The 24802-nt window shown below is 34.5% G+C and overlaps 2 protein-coding genes and 1 non-coding gene across 3 annotated transcripts; 2 read left to right on the forward strand and 1 right to left on the reverse strand.

Moving 5' to 3' along the window:
• Positions 1 to 1864: 1864 nt before the first annotated feature.
• Trnat-agu (transfer RNA threonine (anticodon AGU)) lies at positions 1865 to 1937 on the reverse strand. Its single transcript has one exon. It is a non-coding gene; the product is annotated as a tRNA-Thr (tRNA).
• A 2536-nt stretch (positions 1938 to 4473) lies between these two features.
• LOC109675198 (olfactory receptor 6C2-like) lies at positions 4474 to 5409 on the forward strand. Its single transcript, XM_020151968.1, has one exon. It carries the CDS (start codon positions 4474 to 4476, stop codon positions 5407 to 5409), a length of 936 nt encoding a protein of 311 aa, XP_020007557.1.
• An 11318-nt stretch (positions 5410 to 16727) lies between these two features.
• LOC141425603 (olfactory receptor 6C75-like) lies at positions 16728 to 18172 on the forward strand. Its single transcript, XM_074081799.1, is given in 3 exon segments — positions 16728 to 16739; positions 17203 to 17885; positions 17887 to 18172. Coding segments are annotated over 3 exon segments (981 nt in total).
• The last annotated feature ends 6630 nt before the right edge of the window (positions 18173 to 24802 follow it).

Consider the following 24802-nt stretch of genomic DNA (forward strand, 5'->3'; position numbering starts at 1 on the left):
GAGGGGAAACCAGGCATCGCTGTGTTTTTTGGTTTGGGTATTATGACCAAGACGAACAGGTAACAAAGCGATTATACGAAGAGATTCATGACATATTTTAAGTTAAACAGCCTATGACAAATAATGGATTCAATTGTACAATTTCTGTGTTTAAAGTTCACATTTCTGTATTGTTCATAATATATCTAGTTATATTTGCAGAAAGAAAATGTTAGCTACTTGTTATTTTATAACAAAGCACATTCTTTTTCCATTTTTACCTATCACACTGAGTTTTTTTCAACATTATTAATTATCCATATGAGTAAAAACAGATTAATAGAAATAGGAGGTCTTATACTTTCTAATTGCCTTAAAATGTATGAACATAAAATTAGATTGGCACTTTAGTATCTTGTTCTGGCAGCCTATGGCAGTGATACTGGTACTTACTCCTCCTCTGAGAACACTATCATTTTTAGGTTTTTTAAAACTTTCAAAACACAGACTGGGGCGGCAGTTCAGTAGTAGAGTGCTAGCATGCACAAGGCCCTGGTTCGATTCACAGCACTGCAAGTAAACAAAATTTCAACATGGAGAAGATCTATTATTAACTTTTGATGCTGTATTATAAAAGACCCTCTTATCTTCAACTTATAAATTATACATGTTGTATTGGTAGTGTATTAACCTAAGACCGGAGAAATTCAAACATTAGATTTCCCCACCAAAGAGAACATTCTTAACATTATTCACTTTGAAAATTTTTCCATTCCAATAATGAAGAGATATTGGAGAGTAACAAAGTATTGTCTAGCTGCACAATGCCAGAAGATCCATTAAGGGGACACTGCACTATGGTGCTAATAGAAAACACCATGAGCTCAGGGCTGCCTGTGAACATGCAGAGCAAGAGATAACTCAAGTTCATACATAAATCTCAATTTAGCAAGAGTTATAAGTTCACACATGAGTCTCAACACACTTTCATTTTCAATTTTTTCTCATTAAAGGTTTTTAATGGTTGCATAGTGAGCAGAATCTATAGTTAACTTTTAGAGTCATGAGAGTATTACCACTGAATACATTGCAGTGTCACTAATAGCAATTATTTAGGGAAGTTGCCAATATATCATAATTTATTGTCATATGTAAGAGGACTGTATGTGACATCATCTTATTAGAGATGCTTACATACATTGTAAGTAAAAAAATGTGAAAAATACAGTTGAAAGATTTGTTATTCACATTTTAGAGTCAATTATGTTGCTGAAACTTGGCACTGATTATACAGGAAAGCTGGTTTTCTCCTGGAATAATAATATTTATAACTAGATTCTTAAAGTTTCCCATCATGTGCAGGACTAAGATTAATATTATAGTGAAGTATTTGCTGTCTGTGAGCTGAAAGGCAATGGGACTCAAAGGAGGTAGGTGGGTATCTGAGGAGTATTGCTCTACATCTTAAAGTGATCCATTGAGATTGTTCCCTGTGCAACCCTACTGTCTTTCAGAGTCTTAGCTCCCAAGAAAACCAAGATCCTCATTAATGACACTTCCCTGAGATAGTGACATAAATGTGAGAACTTAACACATAGAGTTGATTCTGTACTCATCCTAGTAAGAAGGGAGTATTTTAATCAATGCATTTCATTTGAGTCTTATAGCTATTTCATTTGAGTCTCCCAGGGAAACCTTTCATTCATCGATATAGGAAAAATAGTTAGCCCTAGAGACACTGACTGGTAGCATTTAATTGATGGATACTATAATTAAGCTAGGGGGAAAAATAAAGGAGCTATTGACCCAAATTCATTATTGCAAAGTTGACCTATTATTTCATGTTCTTTTTTTCTTTTTCTAATTTTCTTTTTTTTTTTTTTGGTGGTGGTACTGGGGTTTGAACTCAGGGCCTCATGCTTACTAGACAGGCACTCTACCACTTGAGCCACCCCACCAAACTTTATTTTGTGTTCTTAATGACAGCTATCTCAAAGAAGCAAAAGTGGAGATTCAGCTGCTCATTTATACCACAGATAAAGCAAGGAAGAGAAGAGAGTTATTGGTTGATAATGAGCATTAGCAGAGAATGTGGTTCTATACTATGACTTAATTTCATAGCAAACACTTCACTTTAATACAGAAAATCACAAATAAATTAAAAATAAAATGTGAAAGCCATTGGCATATATTTTTAAATAGTAAATTTGGTAATAGAGCAATACCAAGAATAAGCCCAAATATGGAAGAAGATAGCTTTGTGTATGTGTCTGGAGAAAAACAACCACTTGTTAGACATTGACTATATACCTTGGTTTATTGATTACCCCAGTTGAAAAAGAACATAGCTTCTGACTTCCATAGAAGTGTTGCTGGGGTAAATGCCATCATTGAAGTAAGTATTGCAGAGCTGGGCATGATGGTACATGTCTGTAATCTCAGCACTTGGGAGATGGAGGCATGATGATCTCAAGTTAAAGGCAAGCCTGGGCTACATAGTAAGATCCTATCTCAAAAATTTAAAACAAGGAAATAAGTATTATATCATACATATGTATGAAAAATGTCACAATGAAACCCATTACTTTATGTAATTAATATACACTAATTTCAAAAAGAAATAAGCAATGTTTGGCAGTGATTCATGAATGAGTGTTAGGGGAATCCAACACAACCACTAAGTTTCAAAGGACTTCCCAAAAGAAACAATGCTTAGGCTGAAAATCAAAGAGAAATGTGCATCCTCAAGTTGAATTCAATAACCCTTAAAGAAAAATGGAGTAGAAAAAGAGGAAGTATTGGAGGAGATATTGCTCCAAATAGGTATTTTCTATCTAGTGATTACCACACACATAGCGTATCATGTGAGTTCAATTATTGTAATCAATTAACTTTACTAGAGGGAACACATGGAGAAGAGATGATAGAATATAGTCTATGAAATAAATTTTGTATGTGTTCAGTGAGATGTATGTGGCTGCATGTATCTGAATTTCAGAAAAGAGGTCACCACTGAATATATAAATAGGATTATCACAATATATATTCTATATGAAATCACAGAACTGGCTACAAATACATACTTTACACATTAAATTATAATTGAGCCACGCATGATGGTCCACACCTGTAATTTCACCACTTGGGAGACTGAGGGGAGAAGACTGCAAATTCCAGGACAGTGTGGGCTACATAGTAAGACCCTGTCTCAAAAAAATAAATTAAATAATATTATAATTGATGATAGATTTTGGAGAGCATCTACAGCAAATCCAAATTATTTGCTATGTAATTGTGTTTTATCAAGAAGAAACCTATAAGCAAGGTATGAAACTGTTAGCAAACTTTAAGATTTCAACTTCAAAATAAAGAAGAATGCACAGGAGTAAAAGAAAACCTTAATATTGAATGTATCATCAATAAAAACCAAGTCAGAATGTAAACAAAAAATTTAAAATGAAGTTGGAAAACAGTTGAAATGTACAATCTATAAATTATTGGATTGTGACACAGTTAAACTTGTCTATATTTTGTATCTTCACGTTAGTTTTTTATATTAAATCTCTCCTATAATCTTTTCTGCTTTGGGACACTTTCCAGTAACTTTAAATATTTATTTTTTGAATCAGTGTTTATAATTGCTGTAGCATAAGAGTTCCTTAACACCAACATTTAACTCCTCTGTCTCTAGTGGAAATCTTTCCCATAGAATTTAACTGAATATGAGAAAGAGTCCAAAAGCAACAAGATGTTAAGAGAAGAGATATCAGGCCTCAGCCATCTCCGAATCCTCAATTCTGAGCATACATCATAGCAATAGCACCTATGCACAATAAACATGTGCCAAAAGATGACTGAAAAATGACTTGAATTTATCTCTGGTTCTGCCAGTTATTTACTACCAACTGTGTGATCACAGTGCATTTTTCCACCTCCAGGAAGAACTAACTTGTATGAATCAAATATACTGTAAGATTCCTGAAGTGATTTCATGTGTAAAAAACAGTCAGACCCAGATTTGACTCTTAGTTCCAATGCTTAGTAACCAAATCATTTGCCTTATACAAGTTATTCTAACCTTCTTTCATCTGTAAAATGGAAAAAAGGAGAGAACTTCCCTCACAGCCTTACTAAAAGGATTAGATGGTAATCACTTAGTAATTGCTCGAAAATATTAATTTCATTTTTAGAGTTACTAGCCATAAAATGTTACCCATAAAATTACTGTTAGCTGTTAAAAGTTATTACATGTAATTAAATATCTGTTTACTTTTTTAATGTGAATAAAAGAAATTCCTCTTTCAGATTATTAGAAAATGGAAACTTACATGCCCATGAGAATATTGACAATATTAATTACCAAGATAAAGAACAAATTTCATGGGAACCAGTTACTTCTTTGAATTTACTTCTCATTCTATATCACTCTGGAATTTCACATCTCTACACGCTAATAAAATATCTGATTTTTTTCATAAGGACAAGGAGTCAATTATGAGAAACCATACAATAACAACATTCATTCTCCTGGGATTAACAGATGATCCACAAATTCAGAGTCTTCTTTTAATTTTTCTTTTTTTTACCTACTTATTAAGTATAACTGGGAACTTAACAATTATCTCACTTACATTAATGAATCCTCATCTTAAAACACCAATGTACTTTTTCCTACAGAATTTTTCCTTCTTAGAAATCTTATTCACATCAGCTTGTATTCCCAGATACTTGTATAACCTGTCAACAGGTGATAAGACTATTACCTACTGTGCTTGTGCTATTCAGGCATTTTTTACTGATCTCTTTGGAGTAACCGAATTTTTTCTTTTAGCCACCATGTCTTACGACCGCTACATGGCCATCTGCAATCCCCTGCATTACACCACTATCATGAGCAGCAGAGCCTGCAGAAGATTGATCCTTTGCTGTTGGGTAGCTGGCTTATTAATCATACTCCCACCATTTAGCCTAAGCCAAAATCTGGAATTCTGTGATTCGAATATCATTGATAGCTTTCTTTGTGATGTGTCTCCCTTCCTGAAGATTTCATGCTCAGACACATGGGCCATTGAGCAGATGGTTGTAGGCTGTGCTGTGTTGACCTTCATCACAACACTTCTTTGTGTAGTTGTCTCCTATATATATATAATCAAAGCTATTATAAAAGTTCCTTCTTCCCGGCAAAGGAAAAAAGCCTTTTCTACCTGTTCTTCCCACATGATAGTGGTTTCCATCACCTATGGAAGCTGCATCTTCATCTATGTGAAGCCTTCAGCAAAGGACTCAGTGGCTATCAACAAGGGTGTGATAGTGCTAACTACTTCCATCGCTCCCATGCTGAACCCCTTCATCTACACCTTGAGAAACAAGCAAGTCAAACAGGCCTTCAGTGACTCAGTCAAAAGAATTGCCTCATCTTCCAAGAAGTAAAAGAATGCCAAAGACAAGTGATTCAATTTTTTTCAAGAGATTGGTACCCCAAAGCATACATCATTAAGTTCCTAAAATATCTTTTTTTTTGTAAAATCTAAAGGCCATTCAAATAAAATTTCCCAACGTGTTTATTTTGCCCACATTTTTTCTTAGTAAGTTCACTTATTTTCACTTCTTGTAAACACAGTTCTTTATTGATGTTATATTAATAGTTTTCGCTGAGGAACAAAGCTATGGCATTACATCCAGCCCTAAAAAAAAGTACAAAATAAACAAAAGTTTAAAAATAAAATACTAGACTTTCAAGAAATAAGTAATGGTCTTTGTTTTTATCATTCTGTCCATACTTCACAACTAATTCTTTGATTCATTAAACACACATACATTGACTGTCTCACTCATGTTAAATATTTTAGATAAAACACAAAACAAAATCAACAATAATCCTGCCCTCCAGCAGCATATATAACATAATGAATGTATGACAGAACTGTAAAAATAAATCATCCCCACTATTAAGAATCATGTGGCAAAATTTAAACGCAACAAAAACAACTCATGGAAATTAATATATACAGAGCTCATATATGATGTTAAAATTTTTTACATTTCAAGGTTTTCTAAATGAAAGTGATGGAAAACTATTCTTAAAAAGTGAAAGAAGTGGGCTGGTGGAGTGGCTCAAGTGGTAAAAGTGCCTGCCTAGCAAACGTGAGGCCCTGAGTTCAAACCTCAAGTGTTGCCAAAAAAATAAAAAGTATAAGAAGTTATAAAGAAAAAGACAAAAATGGTAATTGAGTTTGAAGAATGAGTGTGACAATTAGTTATGCAAAAAGCATCCAAAAACAGGAAGCAAATGTTGAATATTCAAATCCAAGTTGAATCTCAAATGAGCAAGGCAATGACAGCAAATCAAAGGAAACTTGATATACTCAAGAAATTTATCCAGTCCTCTTTTTCTCTATCTTTTTTTTGAGGGGGGGGCAGTACTGGGATTTGAACTCAGGGCTTTATGCTTACTAAGCAGGTACTCTACCACTTGAGCCACTCAGCCAGCTCAAGAAATTTTTTAAATCAACCTAAACAATACATGGAAGCCCAAGTCAATGTAATATATATTTCTATAAAATTTTCATTCTTAAAACTAATGGCATTTAAACCCATACAAACAGCACAACAAAATAAAAGTGTTTAACCTAACTTTTTAGGTTATCACAATATACTAATGAATAAACACTGGAATAAAGATGAGTCCAGTAGGAAAGCACCAACCTTATTTAAAAGGGTATTGAAAATTCAATTTGCTATGAGTCACTGTAATGAAGGGTGTCAGATTTCAAGGCCAGGATGCTTCCTAGAGCAAGAAGCACTCCAGTATAGGCAGTAGGGAAAACAAGAGTGGCTGGCATTTGCAGACAGCTGTTTCTAATACAGGAAGAGCTTTCCAATAGTCCATGGCAACAATAGGTCCATTATTGCTTCTTTTTATGTGTTTTCTCTGAAACTCTCCTGACTTAAAATTTTCCACTATCTTGGGCCCCTTTTCCAAACTTCACATTTCCATCACTGACCCTCTTTACTGAAAAACCTAATTTGTCAGAACTTTGTGTTCTCTAAAGCCACAAAGTTGCACTTTATAAAACTCAGCATTTTACTCTGTACATTTGCTGTTATTTTTTCAGTTTTCTAAAAGCTCACAGGTAACCTCTGTCCTACCATGATCCTCAGAGAGTCTGGAACTTTCTCTGAGCATGTTGCAGGAGTCAGGTCCATCTTGAAGATACAGATCCACAAAGAGGCTGAGGTTTTGCGGGCCCATACAGAGCCCTGACAATGAATAGACCTACAAAAATGGTTCTAGGCCTCCTGCACTTTTCAGTACCAAGGACCCCTTTTACCTTGTCTCTTAATTTCCCTCAAAATGTCTAAAAGAGATGAAAATATCTTATGTTAATTGCCAAAATATTTTGTGTATTTATTTTATGCCTTTCCTTAGATTTGATATTTGAAATGTGTTTTGTTCCCACAATAGCCATGTAGATAGGTATTAATGCCATCTAAAATTTTTTATGAACTAAGAATGTGGAGCTATTGGGACTTTCTGTAACTTTAAATAAATTATTCTTTCTCCTAGGCCTTTGAAAAGCTTAAGAGAGGGTTCTCCGTTTCTCTTTTTAACTAGTACATCAGTTAAAACTAGTACGTGAGTATTAGTCAGAAACAGATTGAGGGAATATGAATTATGAGGAAAACTGCTGCCCTGAAACCAATTGAGGGCAATAGATTCCTGTTACACAATTGAGGTCAATAAATCCCTATTTATACAACCATTTGTAAGCAAAATGTAGAAATCTTCATTCCTTCCAGAAAAGGGACCTAGAAAAGTATAGGGAAAGACTGAGCAAATTTAATATAACTTATATTCCAAGTTTTACTCAGTTTTACTCTATCTTTTCCAGATAAAGCTTACACTAGAAAAAAATACTAGGCAATAATTTTTTGAATAGATTCTGGAATTCCTTTGAGATAAACTCTCAAGAGGCAGTTGCATTTCTGCTGAAATTAATGTGCAAATGCTATAAACTCAAGGCCAGTGGAATTTCATCCTAGAGCTTGTCTGTGGTTTGCATTATACATCCCCCTCCTGACTGTACAAGCATACGTGCACGTTTAGATTGTAATCAGATGAAGTCCGTAGAAGATTCATTGGTGTCTAAATCTTCTCGCCCGTCTTGCCATGCTATGCACCCAGCCTGGCTTCCCGACTTCTAACTTCCTGAGCCTACATTTAGACAAGGACTTTATTTCTGGTCATCGAGGTCTATTTTGCTAGTCAGGCACCCTACCACTTGAGCCTTTCCGCCAGCCCCCTCCCCTTTTTTTTTAATCAATTTACATTTTCTTTCTTTATTTGGCCTCTTTAAACTGGCCAAAAATGTAAATAGAGCATCAATATAAGTGATGAGAGTGTTTTTTTCTCAAGTGTAGCATTCAATAGTTCATCAGTATTACATTTGCTGTAGAGTTTCTTACTACTTTTTAGATTTTCTCCATTAAATTTAAATTTCCTCTATGCCAAAGACGTCAAGAATTTTATGAGTATTGTAGAGATAAGGGCAAAATAGTTTCTGCTGGGTATTGAGGGGGGGAGCGGGAGGGGGTGGAGTGGGTGGTAAGGGAGGGGGTGGGGGCAGGGGGGAGAAATAAACCAAGCCTTGTATGCACATATGAATAATAAAAGAAAAATGAAAAAAAAAAAAAAAGAATTTTATGAGTATTGAATTTTATCCAATAATTTTTTTGTTTTGTTTTGATAGAATTGGAGTTTGAATTCAGTGATTCATATTACTAGACAGGTGCCCTACCACTCTAGCCACACCTCCAACCTTTTTTGCTCTGATTATTTTGGAAATAGGGTCTCACTTTTGCCCAGGCTGACCTGGACAGTGATTCTCCTATTTTACACTTCCCTCTATAGCTGAGATAAAGGCATGCATCACCATATCCTGCATTTTTTTCCATTGAGATGGGGGGTGGTGTCTCAGAAACTTTTTTGCCCAGACAAGCCTGGAACTGCAATCCTCCTGATCTGGGTCTCTGGAGTAGTTTGGGATGACAGGCACACCCTACTGCACTCAGCTTTTGGTTGAGATGGGGCCTTGGACCACCATCCTCCCCATCTCAGCCAAGTAGTTAGGATTATAGACATACCACCAGTACCAGGCACCCTCAAATGCTATTTTTAATCTGTAGAAGTTGGCATGTGATCTCATCTGTGTATGTAATAACTTACATTAATACATTTTCTAGCACTAAATCAACCTTAAACTCCTGGTATTAATTCAAAACTGGTCATAAAGTAATCTTAATTTTATGTATCAATGAATTTAAGATGCTGGGTTTTTGTTTTTGTTTTTTGACATTGATGGCAAAGAGAGATAAGCTTCTGGTTTTCTTCAACTTAACAGGTAGTACCTAAATTGATGCTTTGCTGACCTCATGAAACCAGGAAGGGAATGTTCCTTCTTTATCTGTGCTCTGGAAATTTTTGTGTAAAATTTGTTTCTACTTATTTCTTAAATTTTTTAGACTTTTTCAGTGAACTACTTGGACCTGAAAGTCAATTATCTTAATAGATATTTTTGTGGTGCTCGGGATCAAACCCAGGACCTCATACATACTGGACAAGTGCTCTATCACTAATCCACACTAGAAATTTTACTTAATTTTACAGAGTAAGTAAATTTTACAGAATAAATAAAATTTTAGTACCTTGCTAAATCACTTTTGAACTGGGCATGGTGATGGGGGGGAGATGAGAGGGAAGTGGGAGAGTACTGGGTTCATAGTACTTTCAAAAACTGAGGTCCAACAATAGAGACACCTACAAACCAATGTTCATCACAGCACGATTCACAATAGCCAAACTCTGGAAAAAACCCAGATGCCCTACAACTGATGAATGGATCATGAAATTATGATGTATATACACAATGGAGTAGTACTCAGCCACAAGGAATAATGACATGGGGTTTGAAGGTAAATGGATGTAATTGGAGGACATCATGCTAAGTGAATTTAGCCAAGATCAGAAACACAAAAAATGAAGTTTTCCCTCATACAGAGACGTTATATCCAAAGAAAAACATATATACAAAACTAAGCATGATCATATACAAACTCAGATGTAGAACATGTTTGTAGCAGTAGAACTACTCTATGGAACTCAGGGAAAGAGGAAAAGGAAAAGAGAATGATAGAGCATCAGTAATACCACATACCATAAGATGTAAAGGCAGAGGATATAAGGATGTGTATTGAAAACTGTTGAAAAACGGAGGGTAGGAGGGAAGGGGTAAGGGAGGGTATTCAAAGGGATTGAACAGACCAAAGTAAAGCACACCCAGAGCGGGTATACATTGAGACATCCCTTTGATCAACTTAAATATTAGTAACAAAAATCAGGACTGATAAATAGGCACAGCATGGGAAGGGGAAGTATTATAGGAAGGGGAGAGGGTGAAGGAAGGAGATTAAGGTGATGGTATATGATTGATGGGTTTCAAATACCTATATGAAACATAACTAAATAACCTCTTGCAAATGCTGTAAGTGGAGTGGAGATGATAGGGGAAATGTAAATAATGTACAATATAAAAGTCTAATCAAATTGTCACTATGAATCTCCCCTGTATAATGAATATACCCTAATAAAAATTTATAATAATAATAAAAAAATTCAGGTCCACTTGGAAGCTGTGTAGATGATCTGATTTGGAAACAGTGACTTGGCAAGTATAAGGAAGTTAAGATGAGATTGGTTGCATACATTAAAGCAATTTTCCACCCATCATTATTTAGTAGCAGGTCATCTCTAATGTGTAATTTAAAATAATTTGAGCATTATATTTAGACTATTGCAGCAATGTTTGTTATTAATCTTGAACATGTTCATGGTATATTACCCAATTTCTTGACTTTGATCATTAATAAATTAATATGAGTTGCACTGAGTTTAACATCCTGGCATGCTCTGATAGCTTCTTTCTTCACTATGCCCTCCATTTTTAACTCTTCTTTACTAAGTAATCTGATACCTTGAATAATCTTATGTCTTCCAAAGAAACAGTAAAAATAATCTTAAAATTTTTATCAGAAAGTGTCAAGCATCTTAAGATCATTAAATTATCCCAATTTACATTTAGTTTGAACATTTTTATGCAGTTTATGGAGCCCTGTATTAAGTAAGTCTGAAACTAATAATGTGATGGAGTAATTACAGGCATCTTTCAGATCAAATAGCAAGTAACAAGGTGATGCTGTAGAAAAACATTCTTTGCACTGGACTTAGGGAGGGACTCTGAGATTTTCATAACATATAGAATTCTCATTCTATACTCTAAGGATAAAACCTACTTGAAGAGCTGTCTTTGTCATCTCTGTTTGCTTAGAACCTAATACTGAACTCAGCATGTAAGCATTCAAACATAATTACTGAATGAATAAATGATTATGATTATAATCATGGTCAAGTTTTTAATGTTATAAATCAGTGAAAATATGTAAAATCTTCAAGGTAAGTTCTGACATCTTTTATGATATAGAAAGTTGAATTGAGACCTCAGGTTATTCTAAAGCATTACAGTAATTATTAATTTTTCCCTAAAATAGAAAAACCCACTCTTTTTACTGTTTACTCTATTGTTATTTAGAGACTACTAATCTCTATTACTCCCATTCTTTAGTTCTTCCCCTTGGGAAATTACAGAATATTATGAAAATGTAATTTTTTATATATTCTTCTGCTGTGATTTCAAGCCACTATAACCCTGCCTATTCTAAGATATGTAATAATTCTGACTACTGTTTAGCTCTGGGTATCTTGAGAACACCAATCTCCATGGTGCCTTTTGATTATTCATTCAATGAATCCCCCCAAGACCATGGTAAATAGAACAGATAAAATTATGGCTAGCCTGAATAACATTGCATCTGAACAGAAGATCATGGCATCTTGTCCATTGTTAGAAGTGCCATTCCCAAATTGTGATCAGAGAAACACTTGGGAGTTGCTCAGCAAGGCAAAAAGAAAAGTTTTACTTCTGCAGAAGGGTGCAGCCCGAGACCATATTCTGATAGGCAGAACACACTGAGAGGGGCTCCTCATGTAAGTCTGACCCTCACCCTGATGGACAAGTTTGGGTTCACAATCTTTGTGATTAGCTATTGTTTGGGATAAGGCAAGTGACCAGTGACATTTTACAATTCAATGAGAGAGTGATTACCCATGGTTTACAGAGAGAGAGTGATTTCTCAAGGTCCCCTGCAGATAAGGGACAGGCTGACAGTTTCCCTAATGTTGTTAGAGGAGGGGTTAACATACTCAAAGGAATGAAACTTTAAGATGGTAAGAAAGCAGTTTGAGATTAAGACATCTGGTGATAAACACTCTTTGTTTGACCAAAAGAATCTTGCAGGGTCAAGCAAACTTTTACAAAGCATGTAGGCAGCAATTTGGGGAGGTTAGCTGGCATCTACACAGTGGTAGTTATACATTAACTCCTTTGACAGAAAAGACCTAACTTTAGTTGATTCTTACACTGTCAAGCCAGGAAAGACACCTCATTAGCTTTCATTTCAACTTGCTTCAATTCAAATGCCAACATACACTTCTTTAAGTGGCATCGGTAAAATAACCAGGAACATAAGATCCTTAGATTTATTTGGATTCATGTATAGAAATGGGTTAATACATGTCCTTCTTGTAAACATTGTAGACTATCTCCTGGATTGTCCTGTGTTATCAATATTTTGTATATTTGGTTACAAATATAAGACGGCAGAGGTGAAACTGATTGCAAAGCTCTTGAAAAATTCTGAAGAATTTATATTTAGATAGCTTTATAAGGCATTACATTGACTAAATTGGTCACAATCACCAAAAGAGTAAGCATTTTTTCAGGAATATAATTTTTGCTTTAGTAGTATATAGCTGTATTTTATACAAGCAATTTCAATTATATATATTATATATAAAGAAAAAGTAAGACACACAATTTCTATGAAATACATAAATAAAAAAATTTACTGCAAATCAATAGCTTCAGGCAATACTTTTGTCCATTAAAGCATAAAATTTTATGATTGATAGAACTACATGATTTTTCAAGTTCTTGAGTATATATCAGTTTATCATAATTTGTACTATAATCAGTGTCAGGAAGCCATGGTGTTATCAATATTTTGTGTTAAAAAATGGTATCATTTTGTAAAACATTCAAAGCAATTTATATGTTTTAGTTCTGTACAATGTGAATGTTACACATAGTGAAGTTTAGTAGCCATGATATAAAAGCAAAAGACAAAAAGTTGCATAAGATACAGTCACAAAGACAGCAATTACTGGAATGTGGGAATGTATCCTTCCCAGAAATTTTACAGGTAAAAGAATGGTATGAATTCATTCACCTGTTCAACTCATTGGCTGATCATGAAAAAATGTTGCTCTGTTCAATAGCATTGACACTTATAAAAACTATAGAAAACAAATGAGTTAAGCAAGTTTCCTGAATACTTTAAAATTTTTAAAAATGATTGTAGAGGACAGCATACCCAAAATTCTAAATTGCTTTAAACATAAACAGGTAAAAAGATTTGTGTATCATCAAGAGTAATATCATATGCAAAATATGGGGAAAAATAAAATAATGTTTTTCTCCTTAAAATTTACCATGAATGTTGAACTATTCCAATTCAAAATCCCCAAGAAACAGAATAATGTTGTGGAGAATTGCTTTATCATTTTGAAAATAAGACAAGTAGGAGCAATGGAGTACTTGCCCTTTAAAAAAATATAATTACAGCCAGAAATTGTAAACACTGCACCAGAGTCTGGGGCTAGAAGATTATGAATTCAAAGGCAATCTGGGCTCCATAGATACTGTCTCAAGAATAAAACACAATGATGTCCTTTTATGTATGCACTGTTTTCTATACCAGAGATTTCATATATCAAGGTCATGATATATAGATGATAAATTAAAATATATTCAAGAATACATGCATAATATTACAAAAGACTTTTCTAACAAATAGGTAATTGTCTTGAAGCACAAACATTGAAGTTAGACTGGAGCTACCCCCCCCCCATATATTGGGCATCTCTGTTTATGATTATCATGTACTTATTACTCAGGACACTGAGTTGATTTTGTAGACGTATAAGTTTGAATGGAGAAAGAGAAAGGCATGTTTTAAAATGTAGAAACTTTTTAAAGGAAAGCAAAATCCAAAAACAAAATCCTTTCAGTGTTGTGCTATACTGGTAGCAAATTCTCAAGTATTTTATTCAAAAAAAGGTTTTAATCTCAGAAGTTTTAAACTTTTTTCTTATTTTCAGGAAATACGTTGAAATATGCAGAAGATATTTATACCAAAATATATGAGAGCACAATAAAGGAAATAAAGGAATAATTAACATAAAAGGTAACAAACAGCAGGGTTTTTTTATTTTTTATTCATTTATTCACATGTGCATACATTGTTTCAGCCATTTCTCTCACCTGCCCTTCACCCCCTCCCTCTCCCCCCCACCCCCTATTGCCCTTTGCTCCAATTTTGTTGAAGAGAAGACATAAGCAATAATAAGAAAGACAAAGCATTTTTGCTAGTTGAGATAAGGATAGCTATACAGAGAGATTCCTAGCATTGCTTCCATGTACAAATGTGTTACAACCCAAGTTGATTCATCTCTACCTGATCTTTTCACTAGTTCCTGGTCCCCTTCCCATATTGACCTCTGTCACTTTAAGGTTTCTGTATTAATTCCTCTACAGTGGGGACATCAAACGCTTTCATGTTTTGGGTTTCCTACCTATTATCCCCATACCTCCTGTATGTGCTCTCCCCTTAGCATGTGACCCAAGTCCACCCACATTGCTGCATTTGCCCTAGATCTAAAGTCTGCATATGAGGGAGAACATACGATTTTTGGTCTTCTCAGCCTGGCTAACCTCACTCAGAATGATGTTCTCCAGTTCCATCTATTTACTTGTGAATGGTGAGATTTCATTCTTCTTCATGGCTGAGTAAAACTCTATTGTGTATAAGTATCACATTTTCTTAATCCATTTGTCAGTAGTGGAGTATCTTGGCTGTTTCCATAACTTCACTAATGTGAAGAGCGCTGCAATAAATATGGGTGTGCAGGAGCCTCTGGAGTAACCTGAGTCACATTCCTTTGGGTATATCCCCAGGAGTGGGATTGCTGGATCGTATGGCAGATCTATGTTTAGATTGTTAAGAAGCCTCCATATTTTTTTCCAGAGTGGTTGTACTAGTTTGCATTCCCAACAGCAGTGTACATGGGTTCCTTTTTCCCCACATCCTCACCAACACCTATCAAAAAACAGTTTTTAAATGCATTTTGTTTTGATATACTACAGAATAACTTCTCTTTAAAAACAAAAGGCAACAATAACTTTTATAGTGTTAGTGTTTAAACGAAGTTTCTTCATTATATATACTTAGCTTGTGTGATTATGTTTTGAGATATATCTATATAGTGAAATGATTACTGCAGAAGGCAAACTATCCTGTCTCCTTCCAGTTACCATTTCTTTCTTTTGTGGTGAGAGCATCTAAAAACTACTCTCCAAGCAGGTTTTCAGCATATAACATAATATGCTGTTATACAATAACATCATATAAAGTAATAGCTAACATTATTAACTATAGTCCTTATACTATACATTAGCTGTCTAGATTTATTTATCATACATAATTGCAAGTTTCTATCCTTTGAAGATACTGGGATATATACATAGTATATCATAGTATATATAGTGTATCATTTACCTATTAAACTAATTGGTTAATCATGAAAAAATATTACTCTATTCTAGTACTGACACCTATAAAAACTATAAAAAACAAATGAGACATTGTAGATTTAGACAAATTGTCTAAATACTTTAAAATTTTTAAGAATTATCTTAAAGGACAGCATATCCAAAGCTTTTAAATAACTTTAAACATTATATAATTATTGTATAATATATACAAATCATATAAATATAACATATAATATTACATATATATAAAACATAATGTTATTCATATGCAAATATAAACAAATAAATATAAAATAATATGTAATGTTACATATATAACAATAGCTAAGCTATGTAAACAACCAATTAAGAAAATGTGGTATTTATATACAATGGAATTTCATTGAGCCACAAAGAAGAATGAAATTTTGTCATTTGCAGGTAAATGGATGGAACTGGAGAACATCATCTTAAGTGAAGTTAACCAGTCTTAGAAGGCCAAAAGCTGCATGTTCTCTCTCATACGTGGAACATAGACCAAATACAAATACAGTAATATTATAGACCACTGGTCACACTATGGGGAGGTCACATACAAGAGGAGTAGGATAAAAGAAGGAAACTAAGAAGATGCATATAATTGATACACTCTCCATACAAGAATGAATATAGAACACTTAATCTGGCTGAAACTACCATATGAAAGGGATTAAGATAGAATGAAGAAAAATAGAGGAGATGAACCAATTGGGGTTATAATACATATATACATGGAAATATCACAAGGAAGCTCCCTGTATGCTATCTTTATCTCAAACAAGCAAAAACATCATCTTTTTTTTTTTTATTTTTTCTGTTATAAATCAGAGAACAGGAGATCAGAACAGTTCCTGCAAGGGCAGTGTGGTGTTGGGGGAGGTTGGTACCACTGGAAGAGGGAAGGTGCTGGTGGAAGGGGATAGGAGGATGAATACAATGCAAAAGATGTGTAAACATGTATGTAAATGCAAAAATGATACCTGTTGGAACCATTCTAGGAATGGGGGAGATAAAGGAGAGCAGTGGAGGGGGTGAATTCTAGTATAATATATTTGATACATTGTAAAAACTTTTGTAAATGCCACAATGCACCCTCACACAACATAATAAAATAAATAAATAATAAAAGAGAAATCATACAAAAAATAACATTACATATGCAATTATATATAATGTTAGTTATATATAACATAACTACATATACTATATACTACATATGTACTATGTACTATATATATATATATACATACATATATAATGTATATATACATATAGTGTGTGCATATACATATCTATAATGAACCTGGAGCACATTAGGCCAAGTAAAATAAGCCAGAAACAGAAAAAAATTTTAACTACACTTCTTTATTAGTGAAGCCGATTTTTTTTATTTCTTCACCTACCTTAAGCTAAAAGATAGGAAGCCTTTGCAAAGAGAGAAATTGTGAGAAATTCTACAGTGGTAACAGAGTTTATTCTTCTTGGACTGACAAATGACCCACAGTGGCAGGTTGTACTTTTCACTTTTCTTCTTGCTACCTACATGCTCAGTGTGACTGGGAACCTGACTATTATCATCCTCACCCTTTCAGATCCCCGTCTGCACACCCCCATGTATTTCTTCCTTCAGAGCTTCTCATTCCTAGAAATAGCATTCACATCTGTCTGTATTCCTAGATTCCTTGTCACTATAGTGACAGGAGACAGAACCATTTCCTACAATGCTTGTGTGGCTCAGCTATTTTTTATCATTTTCTTAGGAGTGACAGAATTTTGCTTTCTGGCCGCCATGTCTTATGATCGCTACATGGTCATCTGCAAGCCTCTTCATTACACAACCATCATGAGCAGCAGAGTCTGTATTCTTCTAGTCTTTAGCTCATGGCTTATGGGATTCCTGATTATCTTTCCACCAATCATCCTTCTGCTGCAGTTAGATTTCTGTGCTTCCAATATAATTGATCATTTTTACTGTGACTCTTCTCCAATTCTGCAGCTTTCATGCACAAACACTCACTTTCTGGAACTCATGTCATTTTTCTTAGCTGTAGTAACCCTCATGGTTACCTTAACATTAGTTATTCTCTCCTATACAAATATCATCTGCAATTCTGAGAATTCCTTCTACAAATCAAAGGAAAAAGGCCTTTTCCACTTGCTCCTCCCATATGATAGTTGTCTCCCTCTCTTATGGTAGCTGCATCTTCATGTACATCAAGCCTTCAGCAAGAGAAAGGGTGACTTTAAGCAAAGGAGTAGCAGTACTCAACACCTCACTAGCTCCTCTCCTGAACCCTTTTATATACACACTGAGAAATCAGCAAGTGAAGCAAGCCTTCAAGAGCATGGTCCAGAGGATAGTCTTGTCTTCAAATAAATGTGAAATGTGAACCCCTAAAGACAAATCTGAATGAAAACCACATAAACTCTTTCAAAATACCTCATTTCATTCCTTAGCTAGACATATTTATTTAACACCAACACTATTTTTAATTAGCCTAAAACCTAACTCTTAACTATTTTAAATTATATAGAAAGTGTTTGACCTCACACCTTTATATTTTATGGAAATCAATAATCTCCATTGCTTCTCATTCCAAAGCAAGGCAGATTATAAATTCACCCATAAGATAGAGATTGCTATAAATCAATGAGTTTACTAAACCACAATTAAATATAAAATTTATATATTTCAATATAAATTATGTCATATCTCTAAAATTTCTTTTGATCAAGAAAAACATGTTCTAAAGCTAAAATATTATTAAAATGTCTTGAATTTTATCAGTTAAATATAGTAAAATATATGTAAACCTGTAATACTTCTATTTTTCTATCATCTCTTCCACAGAAGTTTTATTCCCCTCACTCATAGTCAAGAAAAGGACTTTTTCAGGTAATTGAGAAGTATAAGAAAAAATGTATTCAAGCATAGGTCCTATATTTAATGGGTATCTCAACTACAACTTATTATTAACAAAATAGGTTGTCTTGGGACAGTAGCTATGAGCATGACTAGAACAGGGTGTTTGGGTTTTTTTTCCTTGATTTCCATCTTGGTATTAGACACAGGTTAATGTAAAGAGCTCAATATATTTCCTACATCCACAACATAAATACTTTTCTCATGGACAAGAGTGTCCTTAAGCAGTCACCTATTTCTTACCATTGTGCATCCATAGAATGGCTTACATTTTTTTCCAAGCAGATGCTAATGTACTGTTATTACAAAATAAAAATTAAATTTTACTTGTATTTGATTATGAATTTTTAGTGAGGCAATTTGCAAAGAAACTAAGCAGTATAAGTTTGCTTTCATAAGATTATAACAAGTAAGCAAAAATGCAAAAGTGAAAATTGCAACTGAGGCCAATAGGAAAAGGGGACCAGGAACTAGAGAAAAGGTTAGATCAAAAGAATTAACCTAAAAGGTAACACACATGCACAGGAAATTAATGTGAGTCAACTCCCTGTATAGCTATCCTTATCTTAACCAGCAAAAACCCTTCTTCCTTCCTATTATTGCTTATACTCTCTCTACAACAAAATTAGAAATAAGGGCAAAATAGTTTCTGCTGGGTATTGAAGGGGTGGGAGAGGAAGGGGGCAGAGTGGGTGGTAATGGAGGGGGTGGGGGCAGGAGGGAGAAATTACCCAAGCCTTGTATGCACATATGAATAATAAAATAATTAAAAAAAGAAAATCATTAAGTGTGGAAAACCAGAATACAAATGCTAAGTAAATGCAGAAAAACTATTAGTAGTTAGATGAGAGAGAGATTAAAAATAAAGAATAAAAATAGATAAATAAAACTCCTAAAAAATAAAAAGGAGAATGAAGAGGAAAATAATTTTAAAATAATAAAAGAAATAAAAAGGGAAAATGAGAAGGAAGTAAAGACATCAAATAAAGAATTAAATAAAATATGAAAAAATATATAATAAAAGAATTGGTGGAGGGAAGAATCTGAGTTAAACTTTCCTCCCAGTTGTGGTACTCAGAAATGCTTCTCTCAGCATCTTCTACATTTTAAATCTGCCACGTATAGAAAGGGGTAACTGGTTGTCACTGCAGTTTGTTGCAATTCCTTTCAGCTCTTGCCACAGGAGTTGGTTTGGAATGAAGGCTGTGCAGGTCACTACTCACTCAGCAGGTTAAGGCAGAACATTTGCATACCAGGGGTGTATTCTCTGCAGAGGTTTTTAGTCTGCTCACCCAAGGACACAGCCAATCACAGAGCTGCAGCAAGCCTTTCTTGCCCAGTGTAAATGGAAAATTAATGGGCTTTCAGTGAATAAACTTAGGTTTAGATACTGATTTTGCCTAACTCTTATAGTTCCTTTTCTTCAAAACTTCAGATGTTCACCAAGGTTTCTCCTTCTTTCCTGTTTTGTATATCCTAACATTTTCTTTATCTTCCCAGTGTCAGTCTTATTCATTTTTGCTCTACTCTTTGTTATTTCTTTCTTTCTGCTAAATTTGGACTCATTTGTTCACTGAGGTGTATATTTAGGTTGTCTACTTTGGGTATTCCATGTTTCTTAATGTAGGGATTTATTACTTTGAATTTCTCCTAAAACTGCCTTTGTTTCCCTAAAGTTTTTCTTTTCAATGCTGGAGACTGAACCCAAGGCCTTTTGTGTGCTAGGCACAGGGATTTATCACTGAGTTAAATCCCAAACCCTTCCCAGAAGTTTTAGTATGAAACCATTTTATTAGGATTTTTTTTCATTTTCCATCTGAGTTCTTTAATGCTTTCATTGTTCAAGAGTTGTTGTTGCAGTTTGTTTGTTTTAATTTCTGCATACTTGTGAATTTCCCAGTTTCCTCCTGTTATTGATTTCCAGTTTTATACTGCTTTGGTCACAAGCATAGTTTATATGATGGAAATGCATCAAATTAAAAAGCTTCTTCACATCATAGGAAACATTTATTAGAATAAGTGATAGAACAATAATGTCACCATTTTGTGAATCAGCCAAAATGGCAGCCCCGCCCTTAAACAAATTCCCTTGCTCTAAGACAGCCCCACCCCTACCAGAGACTATTGCGCAAGTGCTAACTTCCTTACCCTCCCCCTTCTATAAAAGCCACCTCTCGCCCAGACTCAGGGCTGCGCCATCTTTCCCCAGCCAGCCTAGCAGTTTGGGCCTGCCATTAAACTTTGCTCTATGGACATGAGACTTTTCTCGTGAGCTTTCTTTGAGAGCGGAATTTTTCCTAACAATAAGGAGACAGCCTACAGAATGGGAGAATTATTGGATGCCAAAAGAACAAACAATTCATCTAATAGATGGGAAAATTGATTGAATGGTTAGGTTGTCTACTTTGGGTATTCCATGTTTCTTAATGTAGGGATTTATTACTTTGAGTTTCTCCTAAAACTGCTTTTTCTTTTCAATGCTGGAGACAAAAGAAGTTCTCAAAAGAAGTACAAACTGCCAAAAAACATGGAGAAATGTTCAACATTCTTAGCCATAAAGTAAATGCAAGCCCAAATAATGCTGAGATTCCATTCATCTCAGTCAGAATGGCTATCATCGAGGAAAGAAACAACAAATGCTGGCAAGACAGTGGAAGAGGAACCCTTATAAATATTGTTGGGAATGTAAATTAGTCCAGCTACAGTGGAAATTAGAATAGAGGTTCCATCAAAAAATTAAAAATAGGGCCACATGTGGTGGCTCACACCTGAAATCCCAGGTACTCAGGATGTGGAAATTGGGAGGATCCTGGAAAAATACTTTCATCTGGTGTTTCCTGAGAGTGTAAATGAAGGGATTTAGTAAAGGGGCATACACTCTTTCTTTTGCAGATGGTTTAATATACATAAAGATACAGTCACCATATGTCAATGAGACAACATCATGTGAATACAGTTGGAGAAGGTCCTTTATTGTACAGAAGGGAATTTCAGAATAGACTTAATGATGCAAATGTCTGAAAGAATCACTAAAATCAATGTGATCACAAGTGTCACCACAGCTAAGACAAAGGACATCATTTCTAGGACATGTGTATCTATACAAGAGATTTGTAAAATAGGAGATGTTTCACACATAAAGTGATCAATTACTAAGTGAAATAAGGTAGGCACCAACAGATCAAAAAGTATACCATCTCACTTATATGTTGAATCTAAAAAAGTCTATCTCATAAAAACGGAGGGGAAAAAGGAGGTTACCAGAAGATAGGAGGACAGGAGGGGGAAAAGGAAGATGTTGATAAAAGTGTACCAAGTTTCAGTGTAAGACAAGGAATAAATTGTATTGAGCCATTGTACTGCATGGTAATCACAGTTAGTAATAGCGCATTGTATACTTCAGAATTGCTAAAATAGTGGATATCAATGTTCTTACCACAAAAAAATGGTAAACTGATGAAGTGGTTGAGTCTTTCTATAATGCATACATATGTTAAAACATGATATTACCTCATAAACATTAACAATTAATGGTAATAATTACTTCTCAATTAAAAATGAGTAAATTAATGAAAAATTAAAAGGGACTCTTACAAATCCTTGAGATAAGTAGGAGAAAATGTTGACATACAGGAGTAAGGTTCTCAAAGCAGTAGTAATGGAAATGGATAAAAGCACAATAGCAAAAACTAAACTAAATAAAAACACTATGCTTCATTTATGAAACTGATAAGAAAACTTATTAAAATGCTGAGATAGTTGTAATGCATGCAATTTGATTCCAGGGTGTTAAAATGTTCCTATCACACCAAGTGATGGCTCATTGTGGTATTAATTTGCATTTCTTTGAAGTTGAGCATTTTTTTCAAAGCTGGCGACCATTTGTATGTCATGTTTTGAGAAATTTCCATTCAGATTCTTGGCCTATTTTTTACATCTGGCTATTTGTTTTCTTGATCTTGAGTTGCTCCAGTTCTTCATATGTTTTGGATATTAGTCCCATATCAAATTACTTTCTCATGTATTATTTATACTAATAAGACATTGGAAAGAATCTAAATATTTCACAGTTAAAAAAAAAACTGGGCAAATAAATTGCCATATAACTAAATGGTAGAATATTCTTTAGGCCTTAAGATATTTCAAGCATGAAACTATGAGATCACTTTAAGAAACATTGGAAAAACACTTAAAGACACTCATTTTTGGAATAATATGTGGATATGACCACCCAAGCTCAGGAAGCAAAAGCAAATATAGACAAGTGAAGTAAAATCAAACTAAAAAGATTCTGAATTGCAAAGAAAAAAATCAACAGAGTACAGAAACAATCCATACAATGAGAAAAAAATTTTTGCCAAGTATTAATTAAGCAGAAGATTAATATCTAAAATATTTACAGAACTCAAAAACTGGACAATAGCAATAAAACTCCAAATAAACCAATTTAAAAATGGGCAAATTTGCTCAATAGTCACTTCTCAAAAGAAGAAAAATGACCAACAAATACATGAAGAACACTTTATGTCATTAGCCATCCGTGAAATGCAAATCAAAACTACAATGTGTTATCATCTCACCCTAGTTTGTGTATTATAAAAAATTCTGATGAGGATGTGTGTAGGAAACCTTCAGGACCCCCAAAACCTCTTGGAAAGGAGTGGAGTCACTGTAGCTCTTGTGCAACAGCCCTAAGAGAGATTGCAACAATCCAAAAGGACAGTTGCTGAACAACCCTGTTCTCTCTCTGCATAGGACCAGGAAGACCCAGTTCTGAGAACATGATGTTCCTCACTTGGGCTCTTAGCCATAGCAATGTAACAGCCAATCCTAGAACAGAGGTCAAGGGAAACCTGGAGACTGCCATATACTCCTTCCTGCTTTTCTGCACTGCTTAAACACACTCTTTAGAAAATAAACTATACCATTGCTGCCCGGCACAACCCCAAACTTGTGTCATTATTCACTGCTCAAGCACCCAAGACCAGAGTTGGAGTCTCTGCTGCAGCTGGACTGCAGCAGATGTGGAGAAAAAGGAGCTTATTCACTGTTGGTGGGAATGTAAGTTGGTAGAGACATTATGGAAAATAGTATGGAAGTTACTCAATAAATTGAAAGTAGATCTACATGTGATTCAGGAGTCCTACTTCTGGATATATATTCAAAAGAAATGACATCATGATACTAAAGAGATGTCTACAAATCCAAGTGTATTGTAGCACTGCATATATATCTATATCCGTATCTGTATCTATCTAGATCTAGATCTATATCTAGTTAGATACATATACAGATATAGATACATACTGTGTGTGTTTGTGTGTGTGTGCAAGTGTGTGTGTGTGTGTGTGTGTGTGTGTGTGTGTGTAAACACAGAGACAGAGATGCAGGGCAGAGGGAGGAATAATATGATGCCATAAAGAAGAATGAAATTTGTTGTTTTCAGCAAAATTCATGTAATTGGAGGATATTATGTTAGATGAAATAACTCAGACACAGTAAGACAAGTATTCATGTTCTCTCTCATGGATGGAAGCTGCAGAAATCAACCTGAATGTAGTATAGAGATTTCTAGTGGGTAAGAAGGTTCATGGGAAGGTGAACAAGAGAAGGCTGGGTTTGATTAGTGCATGCTGCAATCATATTACACTGAACCTTTTTAATATGTATAACTAAAGCATGGAAAATCAAAAGTAAAATATTAATTTTTTTAAAAAAACAAAAGAAATGCACTACATGCCAAAAATGCCCATAGTTTGGTAAGTAGCAAAGTAAAATGTATGGCTTATTAACTATTAGTTAGTTATATCTAAGCAAAAACATCCTCATATATAGATAATTATTAAGGATTTGAAAACTACAAGAATTTATGAGTATTTAGAGGTTTGGGCAGCACTGAAGTTTGAACTCAGGACCTCATGCTTGATAAAAAGGCACTCTACCACTTCAATCACTACCTCAGCTTCTTAAGAGCTTTTCTCAAACTTGTTCCTAGGATTTCTACAGGAAATACTTATTAAGTATTCAGTCAGAAATAGGTGCAAATAAGTCATCATCTGGGAACTTGTTAGATGTTGGGAGCTGACAGGTGTATTAA

The sequence above is a fragment of the Castor canadensis genome, chromosome 8, assembly GCF_047511655.1.
Source record: "Castor canadensis chromosome 8, mCasCan1.hap1v2, whole genome shotgun sequence".
NCBI classification, from domain to species: Eukaryota; Metazoa; Chordata; class Mammalia; order Rodentia; family Castoridae; genus Castor; species Castor canadensis.

Excerpts from the sequence above, each read along its gene's own strand:
- LOC109675198 (XM_020151968.1), top strand. The coding sequence starts at position 4,474 with ATGAGAAACCATACAATAACAACATTCATTCTCCTGGGATTAACAGAT.